The 22671-nt window shown below is 41.1% G+C and overlaps 1 protein-coding gene across 1 annotated transcript in view; it reads left to right on the forward strand.

The window, feature by feature from the left end:
* The first annotated feature begins 660 nt into the window (after window positions 1–660).
* Window positions 661–22671, forward strand: part of RFT1 (RFT1 glycolipid translocator homolog) — a 39436-nt gene continuing 17425 nt past the window's right edge. The window contains exons 1-11 of the mRNA XM_073352394.1: window positions 661–967; window positions 2228–2313; window positions 3312–3428; window positions 5554–5743; window positions 6222–6323; window positions 8381–8515; window positions 11136–11214; window positions 14854–14904; window positions 16046–16176; window positions 18770–18914; window positions 22554–22659. Of these exons, the coding sequence (XP_073208495.1) occupies window positions 905–967; window positions 2228–2313; window positions 3312–3428; window positions 5554–5743; window positions 6222–6323; window positions 8381–8515; window positions 11136–11214; window positions 14854–14904; window positions 16046–16176; window positions 18770–18914; window positions 22554–22659 (1205 nt within the window). The 5' untranslated portion in view covers window positions 661–904. The remainder of the gene's footprint in view (window positions 968–2227; window positions 2314–3311; window positions 3429–5553; window positions 5744–6221; window positions 6324–8380; window positions 8516–11135; window positions 11215–14853; window positions 14905–16045; window positions 16177–18769; window positions 18915–22553; window positions 22660–22671) is intronic.

The raw sequence follows: 22671 nt of genomic DNA on the forward strand, positions 1-22671 counted from the left end.
GTGCTCCGTGTGTTGCCTGCAGGCACCGCCCCCGCAGCTCCCATTGGCCAGCAACGTGGAACTGCGACCAATGGGAGCTTCCGGGGCGGTACCCACAGGCGAGGGCAGCGCGTGGAGCCATCTGCCCGCCCTGCCCCAGGGGCCGGCTGTTTCCCGGAGTGGTGCGGCGCTAGGGCAGACAGGGAGCCTGTCTTCGCCCTGCTGCGTGCCACTACCACCACCCCCCAGGGGCCGCTCCAGATAAGCGATGCCGGGCTGGAGCCCCCTCCCACACTCTGCACTCCCTCCCGCACCCCAGCCCTACCTTCATGAGCCCAAAAATTTGCCCCCCCCCCCCGCCCGAAGAGTTCGGGCAAGAGCTGGGTGTGAGTTGGCGTCTCTCTTTGAGAGTTAGGACGTGTGTTGGGAGGTTTTTTTCATGTTCCCTACAGGGGTCAGGGGGAGTTGTGTATAAGGGTTTCCTTCTTATCCCGTGTAATGCCGGGGGCGGTTGTGTGGCTCCCCTTGTCTCTTCTCATGGTTAGGGCGGGAGCTTGTCTTCGTGTCCCCTAAAAGGGCGGGCCTGCGTGTGTGTGTGGAGGCGGGGGAGACGTCTCCTTGCCAGGGTTTGGGCTGGAGCGAGGAAGTGGCTCGGCGCCTCGCCTTGTCCCCGCCTTGCGTTGCGGTGGGGGAGGCCTGAGGAAGCGGCCCCGCGGCCAGAGCCCCACGCTCCGCCCCGGCTGACGGGATCGATGCGCGACAATTCGGCAGTGCCATGACTTCCTGCTTCTCGCCGGGGGAGACCGACGCCGGGCTGGGAGCGGGATGGCGCCGCAGCGGAGGCTGAGAGCGGCTCCCACGCGTGGCAGCCGGGGGTCCGGGCGCTGAGCCTCCGTCTCCCCCTGGTGCGTCGGGGGCGCGAGCCATGGGCTCCCAGGACGTGCTGAGCGAGACCACCCGGCTGGCCTCCTCCAGCGCCTTGCTGCAGGTACCCGGACGCTTCATGTCCCCCTCACGGCTCCTCTGCTGCGTGCCCCGCGGCGACGCGGCTCCCGCTCCCCGCCTTGGCGTGGAAGGAGGGAATCTCCTCTGCGGTGTAAGAGCGACTCCTCCGAGCGGGGGCTGCCGGCGGCCAGCCTCCTGCGTGTCGCCATCGCGTGTCGTGACAATTGACCGCGCACGGAGACCAGCTAGGTTCAGTCGTCCTCTCCTATTCCCATCCCTTTCTCTGGCTCGGTTATTTTCATAACTGAGGTTCGCCTTCTTGACTTTTGCAGGTTCTCTCTTGTGTCATTTGTGCTTGGCTTCCTGCAGTGCCCACTGACTGCTGTTTTGAGTTCCTACTTATTGCTGGGTCTGTTACAGATGAAAACAAAGCTGTTCGGCAGGCAGTCTCAAGGCTTGTACCCTGTCCCATAATAGGTTACTGGTGAGAGGACACAATTAAGCAACATAAGACAAAAGCTTAATAGATAGCATCATGGTCACTGATCAGGAGTCAGGAGAACTAGGGTCTTTTAGCTCTGCCATAGACCTGCTGTAGTCATCTTTTGCAATCCACTTCATCTGTGAAGCGGAGAAAATGCTTTCTTCCTTGGTTAGTAAGTTTGTGCCTACAGTATACTTAAGGTGCCATTGCACCTCCATGTTCCCTATAAGTAATTTTTATTTTCCAGACTAACAATGCATTTAGCATGTGAGTTGTTTCTAATTTCAATTATTTCTAGGTAAATTGATGCTGTATGGGTGGTTCTCAACCTTTGCAGACTACTGTGTGCCTTTCAGGAGTCTGAGGCCCAAGCGCTGCCACCCAGGCTGAAGCATGTAATTTAGCTTCTCAAGGTCTCCTGTGGCATAGGGCCCTGGGCAAGAGCCCTGCTTGCCATCCTCTAACACTGGCACTGCACTTGTGGTGCCCCAAACCTGTCCCGTGACCCCATTGTGGAGTCACAACCCCCGTGTTGAGAAACAATGATGTAGATGAATTGACGTATCGTACCCTAGTTGAGAACCATTGATTTAGATAGCAAATAGTAAAAATAATTGTCTATGGGGTTAATCCTGTGAGATACTGGACATCTCCTCTGAGTTGAGCACATATCCTCATCAACTTCAGTAGGAGCTGAAAGAATTCAGTACCTTTCAGAAGATGCTTGGCTCTGCACAGGATTTGGTTCCTTGTTAAGATTGATATTGGTCCATATTTGAAAGTATCTAATGCAACTTGTTTTGTGTGTTTTCTTCACAGATATTGTTTCGGGTGATTACTTTTGGCTTAAATGCATTTACTCTCCGCTATGTATCAAAAGAAATGATTGGTCTTGTGAATGTAAGGTAATGAAGAATAGAATTGATGGTGAATGATTCCAATATAGAAGTTTGTCATGTTGTTCCTTTTCTAAATACAAATGAAGTACCCAGGCTTTCCATAATGCAAGGTTTTTAAAAAGTGGGTGCATGGTAGCATAATGAAGATGCTGGTGTCAGTACACTTTAAAGGCTTGAAGTAAGATTATATGCCTTGTATTTAAAAACAAATTCTTACCCATGTTGCGAGTAACACTTCAGAAAAAAACCTCTAACAAAGTACTTCTTGGTATTTTATGCTGTTCGCTTGTTGGAATTCTCTAAATCTGAGCAATGGAAGTATATCAATCCATTTTGCTTTCTGCCTCATGGACAAGCAGGATGACTAAGTGAAATGTTTAGAACTGTTTCCAGTGTCATTAGAAACATTTCTGTCTGAATTTTGAACTATACAATGGTGTGCCTGTAATTTTGTGATAAGAGTAGCTTGATAATGTTCAGTTTTGAAGTTATGAATGAGTAGCTGACTACTAGGTTCTTAATACTCAATGTTGAACATACAGGTACCTGGTGTGGGTTTTTGCAAATCTTAAGCAAATTGGGTAGGGTATTCCTTCCAACTTCCATGGGACTTGCTTAAACCTTACCTGGTAAAGGTTGGAGCATCCATTTGAAAAACGCTGCTTTACTCTTATTCTTTTCCTGCCCGTCAGGAGAACTGTATGTTAACAATTTACCACGTGAGGGGAAAAAAATACAATTTGCCTCTATCTGTATTAAATCTTATATCATGACACCACATCTTCCCCCGTTGGGGGCAAATTCATCAACCCTCTATTATGCACGATTTTTATTATAAGATCATCTATTAGAAATAAGTTTTTGCTTCATGGTATTTAAACTATGTTTATAGGTAAAGTGACTTTGTCAGTTTAGTTTTTAAACGTCAGTTTAGCCGCTGTAGTGCTGTACATGAAGACAAGCCCTCAAAAGAATCACTTTATCTTTTTATCACCTTTCTTTAGGCTAACACTGCTTTATTCTACAGTTGTCTTCTTAGCCAGAGAGGCATTCCGTAGGGCTTGTTTGAGTGGCAGCACAAAGCGAAATTGGACCAAAACTATTAATCTTTTGTGGCTAACGTAAGTTTCCTTTTGAGATTCTTATTTATTCCAGTCTGTTTATAAAAGTATTCATTGCCAGATGTCTGAGCACATGTAAAGATGAAAATATGTATTTACCTAACTAGTCTACTGTTCGAGGAAGTAGCAAATTATGATCTCCTCAGTTGCAGCCTCAAGACAAAGTTTCAAGGCATTAGATTAAATGGGGTTAAAAGTGTTTTGAGATCTACTGACGAAAAGTGCTGTATGAGAGTTGAGTTAAGTATTATTGTTTATTCTATGCTCTTAGTATCCATGGCCTTGGCCTCTTTTGGAGCTATACTAGGGAAGTAAATTCTGTAGTCAAGATACACACAAGGGAAAATTTGATTATTTAGGAACATGTACTTCAAAAGTATTAGAACTAGAGGTTCTTATACAGCATTCATCACCATACTACCTGAACGCCTTCTCATAGTGCCTTAAGCTTTGTGACTAACTTCTGTCATATGTGTTTGCCTATCTTCTCCCAGTGGGGAGAAGTAAAACTGAAAATGAAGGTTTTAATTTATGTGGCGGATCCAAGTTTGGATCTAGAGCTTGATTCCAAATTTCTTTGGGGTTTGGAGCACTGCAAAAGCATTGTGGGTGGCCCCTGAGGGCATGGCTATCTTCGGTTACTTTAGAGGCTAATTAAGTACTAAAACTGCCTGCTCCTGGAGGAAGCAGAGTACAGCTTTTGCTTAGTAGGTCTGGTACAGGACCTTGGAGTGGAAGTGTGAATAGGAGAATGAGAAATCAGAGAAACACTTTGTCCTCCCCTCACCCACAAAACTGCCATGTTTAGATAAGATCAGAGGTTTGCTTATGTTTTCAGCTGTGGAAGACGCAAAACTAGGTGTCTAGCCAAAATGCCTAGAAGCCAAAGTGTGTTAGATTCTACAGGTTTGTCTATGCAAACATTTAGTTCATGGCAAGCTGGGGTGTGAATCTAGCCGATCACGAGCCTGCTGTGTACAAAGTGTCCATGTGAACCTTGCTGACATGCACTGACAGTTCCTTAGTGTACTTTATGGGCCCTGCTTTGAAATGGGAGTAGATCAAAGCACACTAAGGAACTGTTAGTGCATGTCAGCAGGGTCCACATGAACACTTAGTGTGCCCCAGCTTGTTGTAAACAAAGTGTTCCTGTAGACAAGCCTTTATTTAGTATTAATTTTATTATTGTTTAACTTACATAGCGGTAGTAGCTGAAACCAGCCAGTCAGGGCGCTGTTGTACTAGGTGGTGTAAAAATCTTGTTACTGTTCATATTGCTTAAATTTAATTACAAATACTTATTTCAGATATGGTAAAGCAGATAAATAAGAAGGCTTCTATTTGTATTAAATAAATAATTAGTGTAGTCATCCATAATTGAAATTGTGCTAGTAATGATGATTTGCTGTGGTTGTAACTGTTAATGCTAAATCTCCAAGAGAAAGCAGTATTTCCTACTTATTTGTGTGTTCCAGGGGCTTTTGCTATGGCTTTGTTTCCAGTCTGGGTTATCATAGGGCAAGATAAATTGTACAGTAACTCCTATTTCTATACTGTTACTTTATGAGCAGCATAATGCAGTCATCATTAGTATTTTGTAACTTATTAAAAGATTTAGTATGTCTTTCTATATCCTTACTGAAGACTGGCCTTTTCAGAAAGAAGGGTATGTCTTACAACCATGCAAGTGGTCCCCTAGAGGTGAGGAAGTTGTCTGCAGCCTCTTATGTGATGCACTTGAAGAGGCACTGAGTGGGGTAGGCCTATAAAAAGAAGTCAAAGGAGTTTGTTAGAGATCTTTTTAAAACAACAGCAATGGTGCGCAGGGTTTTTTTTGGGGGGGGATGGGGGAAGCAGTTAAAAAGTGGGTGGTAATGGTTTGAACTTTTTCTATTAGAATGTTTAAAGTATTTATGTAAATATAATCACCACAAAGAAATTAAATATGAATACTTGTATCCTGTAGTATCAATTCAAATATTTTAATTTTATATAGCAAAGTGAAAACTGCACATTTCCTTCCTCTCTGGCTTGCAATATGTGATCACTTAATTTAATTTGTTTTTTGCCATTTAGACAAGCACCTCTGTAACTCAGAAAAACAACTTATTTGACTTTATTTTAGAGTTCCTTTGGGGGTTTGTTGGTCACTGTTCCTGGGCTGGATCTGGCTACGGTTACTTGAAGTTCCTGATCCTAACACAGTTCCTTACTATAAGATTGGAGTAGTTGCATTTGGTCTTTCTGCAGTGGTTGAACTTCTAGGAGAACCATTCTGGGTTTTGGCACAAGCACATTTGTTTATAAGGCTTAAGGTTAGTAAAATGAGCACTATACATACATATATTGGACAATGATGGAGAAAGTCTTGATTGAAGTAGTCAAAGATGACTGGGGTATTTAATCACAGAACTCTGAATGGGAGTACTTGTGGCACCTTAGAGACTAACCAATTTATTTGAGCATAAGCTTTCGTGAGTTCACATCCGATGAAGTGAGCTGTAGCTCACGAAAGCTTATGCTCAAATAAATTGGTTAGTCTCTAAGGTGCCACAAGTACTCCTTTTCTTTTTGCGAATAAAGACTAACACAGCTGTTACTCTGAAATAACTCTGAATGAAGTTAAAGACTAGTGTGATGAGATCCCTTTGGCTTTGAAAGTCTGATACCTAATATTTAACACATGTTTTTAAATGTACATACATAATAAGTGAATATGCAGTTTGTGCACACTTCAGGTCTTCTGGCTGATGTAGTTGGCAGTGAATGTGTTTTTTTTTTTTTTTCCTTTAGGTAATTGCTGAAAGTCTTTCAATAGTCTCCAAATGCATTTTGACAGTTATTTTAGTAGTTCTGTATCCACAATGGGGACTTCACATTTTTTCTTTGGCTCAGGTAAGTTTTTTTTCTCTGTGTTCTCTACTGTATATTTGTGATTCACCAAACGTCTGTTTGCTGCTGCCTCTTGGATTTAGCCAATTAACTAATTCTGAAAGTAAGAGGAAGATGCTTCTGCAATATTGTACAGAATACTGTTCTTGTATATTGATGTCTACTACACACTTAGCATTGTGACTGACCCAGTTTAGTGCTAACGGAAACACGCATCAGGTTTTATGTATGCGTGCACATTATCCAAATATGGACACTTATTATTCTCTTATTATTTCTAATTCACTTATACATGCTAATGATTGGTATGCTTAATCATTGAATTTGTTACTTTGAATTCCTACTGTTTGCAACAGGAGATGATGATGTGTGTACCAGTTCAACAAATATGTTTTGATTTTTTTCCTGCTTATTGTAGTAAAGATCAGAAGAGAAATGCGTATGGAAATAAGATCTTGAGTTCTTAAGCAAAGAATTTCAATGATAAATATGACCAAATAGATCAATGTTTATATGTAATAACTTTAATAACTGGCATTTAAGATTTGAGAATTTATTCCAACCTAAGAGAGCCTTTGTGCAGACTAAGCACTACCACACTACAGAAAAATAACAAGTATTTAAAGGCCTGAGCCTGTTGTGCTAGGCACTGTAGGAACATAACAGACCTGCCCCCAAGACTTCATCAGACTGATTTATAATCATAGCAGTTGTGTGGATGGTGAAATAATCTATGGACTGAATCAGGATTTGAAAGACAGCTGTTCCTCTGTTAAGTACATGCTTGAACACCTTACTTTAGGGCATAACAAACTGAAGCAATTATATATTTTTGTCTTCATAACCCCTTTTAATTTAGGGTCTAATCCTGCAAAACTCTACTTCACAGTAAGAATTTGTAAGATCAGGCCCTTAGATTGCAAATACCCTGCCTTTAATTTTTCTGCAAAATGTAGTGCATACCTGTGGTGTTACATAATATTAATGCTGTCTGTCACTGTAGTTGCTATCAATCCTTCCATTTAGGTCCCCCTTTTACAGACATTAGTATAATTTGGCTGCAAATTTCAATTGTTTTGAATAATTTATAAACCTCTTCTCCCTATGTACGTGCTTGTGGGACAGATCAATAAAATATATTCTGTGAATTAATTAAAGCTTTATAATTAGATATCTACTAACTAGGACAAATGAATTGGACGACAGAAGAGGAAAACAGTGCAGTGAAAAACTTCTGGGGTCTCAGAGCTTTGGCTCCAAACATCTACACTGCACTTTTTAGCCCAGGGGTGGCCAACCTGAGCCTGAGAAGGAGCCAGAATTTACCAATGTACATTGCCAGAGAGCCACAGTAATACGTCAGCAGCCCCCACCAACTCTCCCACCCATCGGTAGCCCTGCTGATCAGCATCTCCCCCGTCCTCCCTGCACCTCCCGATCAGCGATTTCGTGGCAAGCAGGAGGCTCTGGGGTGGAGGGGGAGGAGCAAGGGCATGGCAGGCTCAGGGGAGAGGGCGGGAAGGTGTGGAGTGGCGGCAGAGCCTATGGCAGAGCTGGGATTGAGCAGTGAGCACCCCCTGGCACACTGGAAAGTTGGCGCCTGTAGCTCCAGCCCCGGAGTCAGTACCTACACAAGGAGCCGCATATTAACTTCTGAAGAGCCGCATGTGGCTCTGGAACCACAGGTTGGCCACCCCTGTTTTAGCCCTTCAGCCTGAACCCTGCGAGCCTGAATCAATTGACCTGGGTCAGCTGCAGCCATGCTGAAAATATTTTGTTGCAGTGCAAACATAACCAATTTTAGGGTGGAGTGACACAGATTGGGGCCAGTAATGTTAAAATGTGCTGATTTAAAAAAAAAAAAAAAATTATGGGATTTTTGTGTTAAGGTGACTAGTGATAGTAGTAATTTGGTTTAGAACATTTTTTTTTAAACTATTCCTTCACTCAGTCTACTATTTGACAATTCAGAATAATTGTGAGGTATCCAATTATTATTTAGCTGGGAATCCTAGTATGTAGTTTGTAGTTTATATTATGTTTCATATCTTTTCTTTCAGCTTTTATACACCAGTATTCTGGTGCTGTGCTATATAATGTATTTCATGAAGTTTTTGGGTTCTCCTGAAGCAACAAAGAAATCTTTTCCAGTTTCTAGAATGACAGATCTGTTACCCAACTTGACTGAGGATCAGGTAAATTGCAGAGCTTAAAGTTTTTAACATTGTAGTCTTTCATGACTGAGGGAATTTCAAATTTGGTTTTGCTGAATAAGGAGAAACTACTTGACTAATACCCTCTTAAGTGTGACTTTGCAGGATGTAGCCTCCTTGCAGAGGAAACAGTTGAGCAAGAACAAACAAGTTGGGTAAATTATTCTTGTAATGGTTCTCTTTTTGTATTAATAAAGCTTTTATTACTATTTAACACATGGCCACCACCTCACTCTGTGGTCAACGCTCTGATTCCCCCAAGCTTCTTAAGCACTATTTATTGAAGTGAGAAATGAGATCAGTTATTAACTAGTTAATTTCTTCAATGCAGGATTGTTTCACTGAAATATATTTTCTAGTGTTTTTTGCATAGACCTTTAATAAGAATGTAGCTGCATGTAACAATGAATAGAATGAGCATTTATGATTAAATTCCAAGCAGGTTAGTTTCTCTCATAAAGGAATGATAATCTCACTATTATGCCGTGGAGTTTTCTACCCAATATTTTTTGGAAAATACTGAACTCTGAAATTTTCAGAATCCCTTATTCAGCAAAAAATGTTCCATTCTCTTCATAGATAGGATCCTGAGGAAAATCGTGATTTAATGGACTGGGCAAAATTTGCCCAATGCTCAAATTTTTCCAACAGCTGGGAGGCAGAAGTGGGCACATGTGCTCACTGGTCTGGCGCTCAGTGCAGTGGTGGCAGTCTTGCCTTTCATAAAACTGGCTGTTGAGTCCACTCCCGAACTGCTGCAGTTTACTCTGGCTGCTGCAGACTTCTTCCGTGCTCTCTTCCTGTCTCCTGCTCGGTGTCCACCTGCCTCCCAAGGTGGCTTACCTGCTACAGGCTCAGTGGCTGTTTTTATTTGAGGCAGCACTGCTGTCCTTTGGTGCATATGAACAGCTGCCAACTCAGCAGGGAGGCAGAAGTTGCACCAGCTGCTGGGTCTTCCCCTCCACCCCCCAAAATGCTGTCCAAAATGATGCTGCTGTCCACTACTAGCCACACCATGCATGAGACCTGCATGCACAGGTGCCTGCTTCTATCTTCCTGCTGTCAGAAAAAATCGCAGAAATTTAGAGGGTGGACTCAGCAGTTGGTGTGTGCTCCTGTCTCCCCAGTGAGGCTGCAGGTGCTCATATTCCAAGTGGTGGTGGCAGCACGGCCTTGCATAAAAGCAGCAGCTGAGTCTGAAGCAGATGAGCCAACTTGGCAGGCACTAAACAGGAGAAAGGAAGAGAAGGAGGAAAAAGTCTACAGTTGCCATAGTAAGTTGCAGTGGTTTGGGGGGTTTTGGCATCCAGTTTTATGCAAAAGGGTGAAGTAGTGACCTTTTGCTGACTGCACTTTGTGCACATCCTGTGAAAAATTTTGTAGAAAGCCTTGTTTGCTTTAAACCCTGCATATGTATTCAAGAAGTCAATGGAATGTAAAATAACACCCATTAACTTTTAGCCTAAAATGGCACTGCCAGTAAATCTGACAGTAGTATGAGCTATGGACACTAACTAAACTTTTCATGTCAGTCATGATTATTACAAACCATTTCATGCTGCTTCACCTGATGAGCTCTAAGGCACAGCTAAATCTGTTATTACTAACAAAAAGTGCTCGTAAACAATATAGAACGCAGTTCGCAATGTTACTGTAGCTGTGTTGGTCCCAGGATATTATAGAGACAAGGTGGATGAGGTAATATCTTTTATTGGAGCAATTTCTGTTCAGCTCTGGGCTGAAGAAGAGCTCTGTGTAAGCTCAAAAGCTTGGCTCTTTCACCAACAGAAGTTGGTCCAGTAAAAGATATTATTTCACCCACTGTATCTCTCTAATCTAGAGCATTAACAGAAATAGTGTTTCTCATCTCAAGAATTAAATAAATCACTATTTTAAAAAATGCATTCACAGTTAAGCAAAAGGGAACCAAAGGAGGGTTTGTCTGCTCTGTCAACATAAGACCTCAGAGTGGGAATCTTTGCTCCAACTTGTCCTTTGGCTGTGATTTAGTTAACCAGGGATGATTTGGCCACAAATCTCAATATATTAAACCTTTCATTGTTCACAATTACTGCACTAGGCATTCCCCTCTTAACTAGAGAGGCATTTAAATATTAATAGTTTGCTTCCTAGGACTTGGAGCACTTGCATGCCATTCCAATTAGATGTAGATCTTATTCTCTCCCACTCCTAAATATGGGAAGCATGATCATCAAATCACTTTCTCCATGCTTACTAATGCTCCTACAGCAGCACTGTGTTCTCCCTTCTTTCAGCCTTTCCCAGTTGCATCCAAGGCAGAACTTTATTGAGAACGACCCACTCCAGGGGTGGGCAAACTATGGCCTGTGGGCTGGATCCAGCCCGCCAGCTGTCTTAACCTGGCCTTCGAGCTCCTGCTGGGGAGCAGTGTCTGGAGCTTGCCCCACTCCGGCTCTCCAGCCAGGGAACAGGGTCGGGGCCACTGTACGCGGCTCCCAGAAGCCACAGCATGGCCCCCCTCCAATGAGGATTAAGCAGTGTATTCACATATTATCTTGCAATTCTGATTCTCAAAATCAACTCCAATGGTTAAATCACAGTACGTATTTCTTTCTTGCAGACTGTGGTAGACTGGAAAGAGGCTAGGTTGACTTGGAGCTTCTTTAAACAATCTTTCTTGAAACAGATGTTGACAGAGGGTGAGTATTATGTGCCCTTGTCATGCCTGTCCATGGTTGGAAAGACCTTGGTGTTGCTTGTTTGGCTGTCAATTAGATAGCAAGAAACCACAGATAACATCTGGTTGAAAAGAATCACGGAAGACTAGTAGTAGTGTGGTTGTGATACTGACACCCGCAATAGGAAAGGAGTCATCAGTATATTGGTGGCCCAGCCTTGTTTTCCGCGCTTTTTCCAGTAGAGCTGAGCAGAACATTTTTTGGCTGCATGAAATCTGTAAGGGTAAGTGTGACTGAATATATCCCTGTACATCTACATCCCTATATACACCCTACACTATTGGGACAATGTTTGTGCAAGGTATGCCTTATAAGGTATTCTTTTAAAAATCCATAACTTGCTGATCAATAATATGGCAAAATGCATATAGCAACATTATATGTGAAGTTATGAACATAAGCTGAAATCATGACTGAAGTATGTTTCCCAAATGTTTGGGGAGTGGCTAAATCAATTCCTCAGAGACAAAGGGAAGCGGATGCCAGTCAGGTGTCAACAAGGCTGATGAACCATTACCTGCTAAGTGACCTTTCTTTGGCAAGGAAGGGGGTAAGGACAAAAACCTACATCTTAGCAAAAAAGCATTCTTTTCTTCGCTGGATTGCCCGTCACCTTGCTTCCATCTGGAAATGCTTCTCAAAGGAGAACAGGACAATAAAAGAAGGGGCAGATGCTCCAAGACCTCTTCCTCTCTTTCACTGTAATTCTCTGGCACCACACCTAAAAAGGCAAAAGAAAACAGCCGTTGGACTCTGGAGGGTGAGGGGTGGGGTGGTAGTGGTGGTCCTGACCTGAAGAATTTGGTCAGTAATCTTGTTGGAAGCATGTGCTTAGAAAGTTTTTTTTTCTTTGCAACTATGTTAGTTTCTTAAGTAGAAGCAAGTATTTTATTTTTATTTTTCTTGTAACCATTACTGACTTTTATGCCTCATTACTTCTTTGTAGTTTTACTGTTTAATATAATCCAGTGTGTTTAGGTTGGAGGGTCTGGGTAACTATTTAAGGTAATAAGATGGCACATGATTCCTTTAAAGGAATAATAGATTAACTATATTTGTACTGTCCTGGAGACGGTGGGGCAATGCAGGACAGTCATTTCCGGAGGGATGATCTGGGACTGTGGGTGTGTTGGAGTCACCCTGCAGTATAACCAAGGCTGGTGAGAGCCAGGGTGTAGCTGGCAGACTTCAGTTATGCACAGACACTCAGTATGTAACTTGCCTGCGGGATGGCTGAGGGGCCCAGGTGGGAGCTACGACAGCAAGGCATTGTAAGTAAGGCTACGATTTTTATCATGGATATTTTTAGTAAAAGTCAGGGACAGGTCACGGACCAAAAAAAAAAAAAATCACAGGAGCTGTGACCTGTCCCTGACTTTTACTAAAACATCCCTGACAAAATGGGGGGAGAGGAGGGTCCAGCACCCTGCCCCCTCCCCGCTGCAGCACCTGAGAGCTGCAAGGACTCCGTTGCCCAGTGCTGGGAGCTGCGGGGTGGGGAAGGGGGAATTCCCCTGCCGCCTGCTGTGGCAGAGGAGCTGTGGGGGGGGCCCCTGCCAGCGACGGAGGCTGGGGAGCCTTAGGGGTGGGCTGAGCAGCCCTGGGGTCCCTCTGCTGCTGGAGGCTGGGAGCTGCGTGCCCTCCCTCCACACCCCCGGCCTGTGGCCCCATATCAGCTCCAAGGTTACTCTGCTGCCAGCGGCAGGAAGCTACAGAGGGGGCTTCAGCTGCTCGCGGTGGCTGAGCTGCTGCAGGGGGGACCCCTGCTAACAGTGGTAACTGGGCAGCTCAGGGGTTGCCGCCAATGGCAGCGGCTAGTCAGTTGTGGTGAGTCCCGCCACCCACAGCTGCTGGGCAGCTGCAAGAGGGTCCTCTGCTGCCCATAAAGGATGGGCTGCTGTGGGGTCTCCTGCTGCCAGCAGCACGAAGGTCGCTGGAAGTCATGGATTCCATGACTTTCGTAACCCCATGACATAATTTTACCCTTAATTGTAAGGCACCCAAGGTTGCAGGGCAGGGGTGACATGCCCCTCCCCCCACACTAGCCTGGATTGTGCCCTGATATGTCACAGTAAATTTTTAGCATTTTTTTAATGTATATTATAGTAAAGCATGAGAACTCCACTGTGGTAGAGCCTCTGTGCTGTACTGGTTCAGCATATGAGCCTTTTGGCCTTGGAGACTTTTTCAGATTTGTTCTAACATTAATGAACGTGAGTTTGCCCATCAGTTGTAGCTGATATTTGCCCACTCCACATTTTGTCTCTTTAAAAACAAGCACACTCAAAAACCAGATGCTTTATGTAAGAAAATGAACTCAACAAATCATGAAGAGTGGAATGTATGGAACAGAATCAATTTAAGGATTATGTTTTCTCACACACTCTTAAATGTTTCATCTTAACAGTGTTCACAAATTAAGTATCGATACGAGATTTGGGGATGTATATGCCACAATGTAAACCCAGGGTTAGGAGAAGTCAAATTAGCAGACCCTGGTTTGTTAACCTGGGGCTTACATATTCGTGTGGATGCTCAAACCTTAGGTTAACAAACACTGCATTATACTGGCCCAAGTCCAACTATGCAATCCCAGATTTCCTAGTGCCCTCTGAACTTGTGGCTGCTTTCCCCCTTTGTTCATAGTGCAGTATGGATAAACTTGACTGTTTAGAGGACAAAGAAAGTCGGCCTGTGGGATACTTTTTGGTGGACTCCGAGAGTACAAGTCCATTTTGGCTGCGTCTGCACTGCAAAGCAATAGGGCTTGAAGCCTGGGTCCTGGCTTGACTTAGGCTCGGACCCTCCACCCCTGTGGGGTCTTGGGACCCTGAGTCTGAGCTCTGGTTTTAGCATGATTTGTGTGTGGATGAAAGGGGGGTTAGGCTTGAGCCTGAGTTTGAACCCTGGGTTTGCATTGCAGTGTAGACATAGCTTTAGGGTTTTCTGTAGCAGTAGAAATAAATTTAAACATTGAGCAAGTCCGGAACGTCATTTACGTTGTTCCAGTTCAGGTTGCTCTTTATTCATCATTTTCTTGCCTTTTTCCTGGTTAAAGTCTCCGGTGTATACAATAATATGAGAGTCCAGCATCTCCTGCACTGAGAAGAGGAAGTAAGTCTTAAAAGATGGATCATTGCAAAATACAGATGCTGGTGATACATACTAATTATTGTATTTTATGGTTAATCTGGAGCTTGAGAAAGCTGGGTCATGTCTGATCCATTTTGGAACCATTCTGAAACTTTTATATTCGTCGCATTGCTGTTGATTTCTGGGATGCATTAAACATGATAGATTTCTTTACTGATCAGTGAAGATAAAGTGTTCTTAAAGTGTCCACAGATTTTGTTGTTTCTATTTCTAGCTGTCTAACTCAACACTTTGGGCTTGACTTTCAGAGCTGCTTCCACCTACAATTCCCATTGACTTCAATTCATGCCAGGCCTACGGTGTAATTAATAGCCATTCTTGAAGATTTTTTACCTTTTCATTTGGCTTCCTCACAACATTGCCTGCTACAAGTATATGAATAAAAACTGGAAAAGGATATGGGTACTAACATTCATTGTTGTTAATTTCTTTGTTTTGAATTTACAGGTGAAAGATACGTGATGACTTTTTTGAATGTGCTAAATTTTGGAGACCAGGGTAAGCATGATATATTACCAAGTGGTAACAAACTTAATTTGGTTTATGCTTTTACATAAAACTTTGAAATTAAGACACCACATTGAAAAGATATTTTGAAACTTCAGAGATGATCTCAAAGCCTTAATGACTTTGTACTGATATGATGGGGAAATGCGAGATGTAGAGAGAGAAGATGTTGGTAGTTTATGATCAAAGGCTTTAATTTTATGTTTCTCTTGATGAAAATTTTTCCCATAGTAATTGAGAAGGAAAGAACATTGCACATTTTGCAGTGTATCTTACTTAGCACTTTTTAAAAATGGTTTTCACTTCTCTCTTTGAATGTGTGCATTTATTGCATTTTATTTCTCTGCTTGTTATTCCAAGGCACCAGCAACTCAAATTTAAAAATAATCAATGCTCTTGCATTAGTGTAACACTGTATTTTTCCCAGGGTTGGGAAACTATCTAGGACCATTATTTCATTCATAGGTCATGGTCCTGAAAAGAGTTATGTATGTACTTAATACACTGTGAGTAGTCATGTTGTAGTAATGAACAGTAGTTTTTGCAAGATTGGACCCTACTCAACTTCTGATTGGTGGTAGAATTGTTAGAAGAGTGCTGTAGAGTGTCATTCTGGTAGCTTATATAAAATTCTTCCATTTGAATGAAAACAAAAAAAGGCCTTGCATTTGAAGATGGCTATTCCCTTTTTTTGAGTTCCTGAAGTCCTGATATTGTACCCATTCAGTGAAACAACATTTGTTCTGCGGTGTCTACTGACCTCATCTCAACGACTTTTTCCTACAATCATCTCCTGCTAATGTTAATGTAATTTGAGGGGCATTTGCACATAAATTAAGTTTCACTCAAACTTGACTTTCTGTCCAAAGGTGAGATTTGCAATTCCAGCGGCTTACTGCTATCAATGTGTTTAGGTCCAAAATCCTTATGGATCGGAATACTGCTTCTTTTAAAAGTGTTCTACTATATATGGAGAGACAAAGTGCTGTTTGTTTTATGACCATTCACCAGAAATGTCAGCTCAAAAGGAGCTTGTGTGCACATAACTTTTTAAGATCTAGAACTAGGAAGCTGAAAATAAAATATTTTATAAAAGTTAATATATTGTTTCTCTGTTTTTGTTTTGTTTAAGGTGTGTATGACATAGTGAATAACCTTGGTTCTCTGGTGGCTAGATTTATCTTTTTGCCAGTAGAGGAGAGTTTTTACATTTTCTTTGCTAAGGTGCTGGAAAGAGGGATGGATGTAAAGCTACAGAAACAAGTAGGTTAAGTGTAATTCTAAATGAGTAAACATCTGCTATAGAACTGTGCTTTAAAATAAGTAAAGAATTAATCATAAAAATCTACTAGCTCCTACAGGGAGTAAGTTTTTTTCCTTCAATATTTAGGGGAAGGGAAAGGGTGGGAAAGTCATTGCAAAAGTGTGTTCCTCAAAGACTGTAGAAGTCAGAACACAGACATCTGCACTGTCAAATTTCTTAATCCATTTTGGTTAATTAGGGTGCCAAATCTAATCAAGTTTTTTTTTTGCAGGATCATGACTAAGAATGTTTTTTTTGGAGGATCAGAGTTGTAAAAAGAAGTGAAATAGAAAATAAAGAAGGATTGGAGAGGGGTGAAAGAGTATTAAAATAAACCAACTGGTAAAATGCTAATAGGTCATCCCATCTCAAAAAAAGATACATTAGAATTTTTGGAAAAGTACAGAGGAGGGCAACAAAAATGATCATGGGTATGGAACAGCTTCGATGTGAGCAGAGAGAAAAAAGACTGGAACTTTTCAGCTTCGAAAAGAGATGGGGGTGGAGGGGACGGGAATGTGATAGAGGTCTATAAAATCACAAATGGAATGGAGAAAGTGAATAAGGAAGTGTTATTTACCCCTTCATTTACCACAAGAACTAGGGGTCACCCGATGAAATTAATAGGCATAGGTTTAAAACACAAGTATTTCTTCACACAATGCTCAATCAAAGTGTTAAACTCATTGCCAGGGGATGCTGTGAAGGCCAAAAGTATAACTGGGCTCAAAAAATAATTAGATAGGTCCATCAGTGGCTGTTATGGTCAGGAATGCTCTAGGTGTTCCAGAAGCTGTGACTGGATGAAAGGGGGTGGACCATTCAATTATTACTCTGCTCTGTTCATTCCCTCTTAAGCATCTGGCACTGACCACTATGGGAAGACAGGATGCTGGGATAGATGAAGCATTGGTCTGGCCCAGAATGGCCACTCTTATGTTCTTAAGTAAAAATGAATAAAGGGAACAAAACTCCATAGTATGGTATTTCCCAGAATGTTCGCTTCAATGTTAATACACTGCGAAATAGTTTTACATAAACCTTACCCAACTCATTTGCACACACCCCATTTAGGTTGTCTTATTCTAGGTTAACTGACAAAAATGCTCCTAGTTACTTTGTGTAATGCTTTGAAAATATATGGAACTCAACAAGTACTATATAGTTGTATTGCCACTTACTACACTAAAAAAATAGGGGTTTTTTTCAGTTTTGAAAAGAGAATAATCAGATGGGACTATAACTGAGCTATTTGAGATTATGAAGTGCATAGTAAAAACTGCCTTGTACTGCCTTTTCATGGTGGTAAATAACAGTACAACAAGGGAAGTGGGAAGTGAATTATAGATGCAAGTCTATGTAAGGAATACTTCATAAAATATAAAGTTCAGCCTCTGGAATTTACAAATAGTTTAATTGGATATTTTATTTTCAGTAGTACTTGTTGGTACACATGATAAAACAGGGTTAATAAAATCTCTTGCTTCAGGGCATTGGTTGATTGGTGCATGGGGTAACAAATGTATATTTTCTCATGTTCAGTATTGTATAATTGGCCAAGCGCCTTATAAATTTTCACATTTCTGTCACTTATCTAATATAGGCCAGTGTTACGGAAGGGACACTAGAGTTAACAGACTGTTCTGGTATGGCAAATGCTGTGTTCCTGCACAGCAGTAAAAATTGTACCTTTGCCACTCAATCACTGTGGCCTTGGGAAAATACTTTGCCCTTCTCAGTTTACCACTAATTCAGTGAGGCTTAATGTAATGTATAGAGCTTTGAACATATAAAACGCCAGGTAGATGACAAGTATGTTAAGATTAAAAGTGTATGTTTGTACACAAAATGTATAGGGATAACTCAAAACTTAACAAAAAAAAAAAAACGAGGAGTACTTGTGGCACCTTGGAGACTAACATTTTTTTGGGCATAAGCTTTCATGGGCTAAAACCCACTTCATCGGATACGTGCAGTGGAAAATACAGTAGGAAGATATATATACACACAGAGAACATGAAAAAATGGATGTTGCCATACCAACTGTAGTGAGACCAATTAATTAAGGTGGGCTATTATCAGCAGGAGAAAAAAAACTTTTGTAGTGATAATCAGGATGGCCCATTTCAAAAAGAAAAGGCGTACTAGTGGCACCTTAGAGACTAACCAATTTATTTGAGCATAAGCTTTCGTGAGCTGTAGCTCACGAATAAATGCTCAAATAAATTGGTTAGTCTCTGAGGTGCCACTAATACTCCTTTTCTTTTTGCGAATACAGACTAACACGGCTGCTACTCTGAAACCATTTCAAACAGTTGACAAGAAGGTGTAACAGTAGGGGGAAAAAAGTACTTCTTTTTTTTTTTTTTTTTTTGCTGATACAGACTAACACGGCTACCACTCTAAAAACTTAAAGAAACCTTTACCATCTCTCTAAAGCAGTAGAAAAATGCTCTTCTTTTTTAAAGTAATTCTTTGTGAAAATGTCCATGAAAATAAACTGCAGAATTCTGTAGCTTCTGATTCATGTAGATTATAAAATTCTTTCCCTAGGATGATATTGCAATGGCTGCAGCAGTGTTAGAGTCATTGTTAAAACTCGTGCTTCTGGTTGGCCTGAGCATTACAGTTTTTGGCTACGCCTATTCTCAACTGGCTCTGGATATTTATGGAGGTTCAATGCTCAGTTCGGGATCAGGTAACTAATCACTTTTTGCCAGTTTTAGAAGTCTTTCTGAACAGAAGATGCAGATTTATTGAGTTATTTTACAAATCACATGTTGTCTGTCGAGCAAAATTGTCTGATAAGTAGAAAAGCACTTCTATCTGCTTGTGCATGAGTTTCTGCATTGCTGTCTACAGTATCCTGCACTGACCTCACTTTGGATAATCTGCTACATCCGTTTGTTCAGTTATACACCCCTAATTTCAGAATTTAACGGCACTAGGGAACCAACTTGCCAGGTAGCCGTTGAGAACTGCCATGGAAGATAGACCATTGCTTAGAAGCACTATGTAATTACATTTGGCTCTAGACAGATTTGAAGCTAATAATTTGTAGGGTTCTATTTTATTCTTTTTGCAGGGTAATCCTTTGGGAGGGGGGCATTCCATGTGTTGCATTTTCAGATTTATGTAGCAATTAACTGGTATGTTTATAATAATGGATATCTTTATGAGAGTGGTGTTACAGATGCATTTTATATACAGTTTTGTGTGTGTCCAGTTCATCAGTGCAGCTGTAGGTTTCCATTATAACCTATTGTTGTTATCCTTCATTTCAAATCACATTTGACAGGGATTTAGAGCCAAATTCCTCCCTTGTGCATACATATCCAGCTCCCGTGGAGGCCTGTGGGTTAGTTTTGTCTATTTGAGTCCAGAATTTGGTTTTTAGTATTCAAGCTCTAAGTAGTTATCTTCAGTTTTAATCTGCTGGAGAGTTTAATTAGTGATCACATAATTTTTTTCAAGATTTCCCATGGTTGAAAGTTACTTTAAAAGGTAATGTGTGTTTGGTTATTCCATAATGCAGTATTACCAACCCCAAGAGAGCAAAAATCATGAGTCAATCTTCCACAGTCCCAACAAAAAAGATATTGTGGGTTCTTTTTATTGGTTTTCCAGCTTCTGAATCTTTAGGGTCATGTTCTGAAGGCTTGCTTTGCAACCAAGAGGGCTACAAACTTCTTTATTTTTAAACATGGAAAGCTGAGATGCTTGCTTAATTACATGATTCCAGGAGCCAAAGGTTGAGGAAAACACCAAGTATTATGAGACTTGTGATAAAAGTATCAGAGCTGTCAACAAAACAAAGAAGGGTGTGTTTGTGTCTTGTGTGTGGCTTTTTTTTTTTTTTTTAAGACTAGCAAAAACATTTATTTGAAAACTGCTTCTGTACTGAGCATACTATTTGTAAATCTATAAAATTATGATGCAGGTCTGTGGCAATCGTTATATGTATTATTCAAAGCTGTTAGATTATTCAAAACAGTAATCACTGTCTCAGTAGTATTCACTGGGGGTGATTTGGGTTTAAGATTTAACAGTTTCAGTGCAGCTTTACATGTTAAAGGGTAAAACGTACAACTGGAAAATAATTTCTATAGGCTGTTGGCTTTTCTTCGTAGCCCAGAAGAACTGACACTACTCCTAGAGACTGGTACAAGTCCTTTTTCTCCTGGCTTTCTTCTACCTAACACAAAATCAACACATCAACTATCCCTGCCCCTAATCTGGGATCTGCTGGAGGAGCCTATGCATTCCCTACATGTTGGCTATCTATTGGCCACTTGCCTGAGAGTCACCCTGCTCCAGTGCCTGATACAGGTGCCAACCTGCTTCCTGTAACTTTCCTTCCCCCACCCTATCCATGGGTTTACTGCCAGAGCCTCCCCACTCCTGGCAGATCTCTTCCCAGCTGAGCTACTTGTTAGGTTTTATAATTGCCTGATCCCTAGCTGATTTCTCTCAGTTGGGAGGCAGCTGATCTGTCAGTTGAGGCTGGGCGCAATTTCAGTTAAAGGGTCAGCCTTCCTGAGACATTTCACTTCAATCTGGAGACACTGACAGTGCCACAATAAGATATTAATATTCTGACTGACAAACACTTATATCTTTAATACTGAAAAATTACAAGGAAAATGGAAAACCTTACAACACAATTTATTACATGGAATATATAGGAGCTTTATAGTGTGAAACATTGTCCTTTGAATACCACTAACTGAATAACAGGAAGAAAGTTGCAATTACTTTATTCAATTTCAAGATAATTAATTTGAGAGACATTGTAGCTCCATGAAGACCCTTGTTACTTATCTTTAAGGGGGTAGGCCGGACATAGGCTTGTAACAATTGCTGTTGCTTCTGCTGTCCTTTAATCTGCAATTTGATAGTATGGTGCAAAATACAATCAAAGAGGGTGAGCAATAAATATAAGGACTTAAATATTACCACCTGTTCCTCAAGAACTTTGGACTCTTGACAGATTAAGATGCATGTTTGGAAGCCCACATTGGTTTTTATAGAGAATTTTTAGCAATAAAGAAACATGACATGCATCAGTTGTCAATACATCTGTTCTGAGTACATATTTTATCACTAATCCTCTTAGATTTTTATTAATTTCAGGAAAATGAAATTTCTGAAAGTGGGTTGTTATAGATTAGCAGCAGTTAGCTCTTTTTATCAAGAGAGCATTTTCTATCCCCTTGCTTGCATCACTTGCTATCCTATTTCCCCCTCTAAAATGTAAAGGGGGAAATGAAAACAGCTGTTACTCACTGTGGGCCCAATCTATCAAACATTAACTGTACTTAAGGTATTAGCCTCTTCACTTCAGGAGGACTACTCGTGTGTTAAGTCACTCTCAAGTATATTCACAGGATTGGGTCCTATGAAGGTGAATTCCTAAATGTGACATGCTGACTTTTGTATCTACCCTGATTTTCCTTGAGTATCTGTCAGTTGTGTTAAATTATTTCATTTCCCTTTTTTCTTGCGTGCTTGTAGCCTGACTTTGATTGCCTGTATGTGCATCTGCATAGAGTTGAAGACTTTCTCTTCACCTTAAAGATATGTGCTGTACCGTGGCTGCTCAGGAAGTTACTCCTCAGAACTGAGACAGAGGGATAGTGCACAGTGTAATAACCCTGATCAATTAAGTCTGTTTTTTGGGATATGAGTTCATTTGCCAACATTCATTTTTTGCTACCAAAGCAAACTGAAATGTTAGCTGCCATTTTGTAATTTTCTCACCTTTACAAGTTCACGTGGGAATCTTTCTTTTTTAAAGGACATTAAACCAGTTTCCAAAACTAGGTGTAGAATTTTTAACTCCTTTATAAATCACCTATGTCCCATTAAAAATATTCATGTAACTCCCAGTTTAGCACAGTTGCTATCTGTTTCTTATGACAATATATCCGGGCTGGAGTATATATCTTCTCCCTTGCTTCCACCTCTTGAGAATTAGCCTCAGACTTATTCCCTAAATCCTCTACAATAGACAATGCTGGATTTAACAAGTTTTTGTCTTTCTTAAAGAAATCTCAACTATTAAAATATCCTTTTGACTATGGGGGAAAAAAAGATCTGAGCTACAAGTGATGTCCTTGGCTTTTTGTTTAGTCTACTCATTTTCTTGTAATGGTATTGATAGGAACATGCCTGTGTAATTTAGATTACAGATTGAACTTGAAAGTAGCTGTAATGGTAAAATCATCATTGAAAACATTTGTGGGGTTGATCTTTGAGCACCAGTAGATATAAGAAGTATATACATGAGGCTTCATTATAAGAATATTGGTTCATTTATTGTTTTATTGTTTTTTAGGTCCTGGTCTCCTGCGCTGCTATTCTTTATATGTCCTCCTACTTGCTGTCAATGGAGTAACAGAATGTTTTGCATTTGCTTCTATGTGCAAAGAGGAGGTAGACAGGTAGGCAAGAAG

The sequence above is a fragment of the Lepidochelys kempii genome, chromosome 7 (genome assembly GCF_965140265.1).
Source record: "Lepidochelys kempii isolate rLepKem1 chromosome 7, rLepKem1.hap2, whole genome shotgun sequence".
Lineage (NCBI taxonomy): Eukaryota > Metazoa > Chordata > Testudines > Cheloniidae > Lepidochelys > Lepidochelys kempii.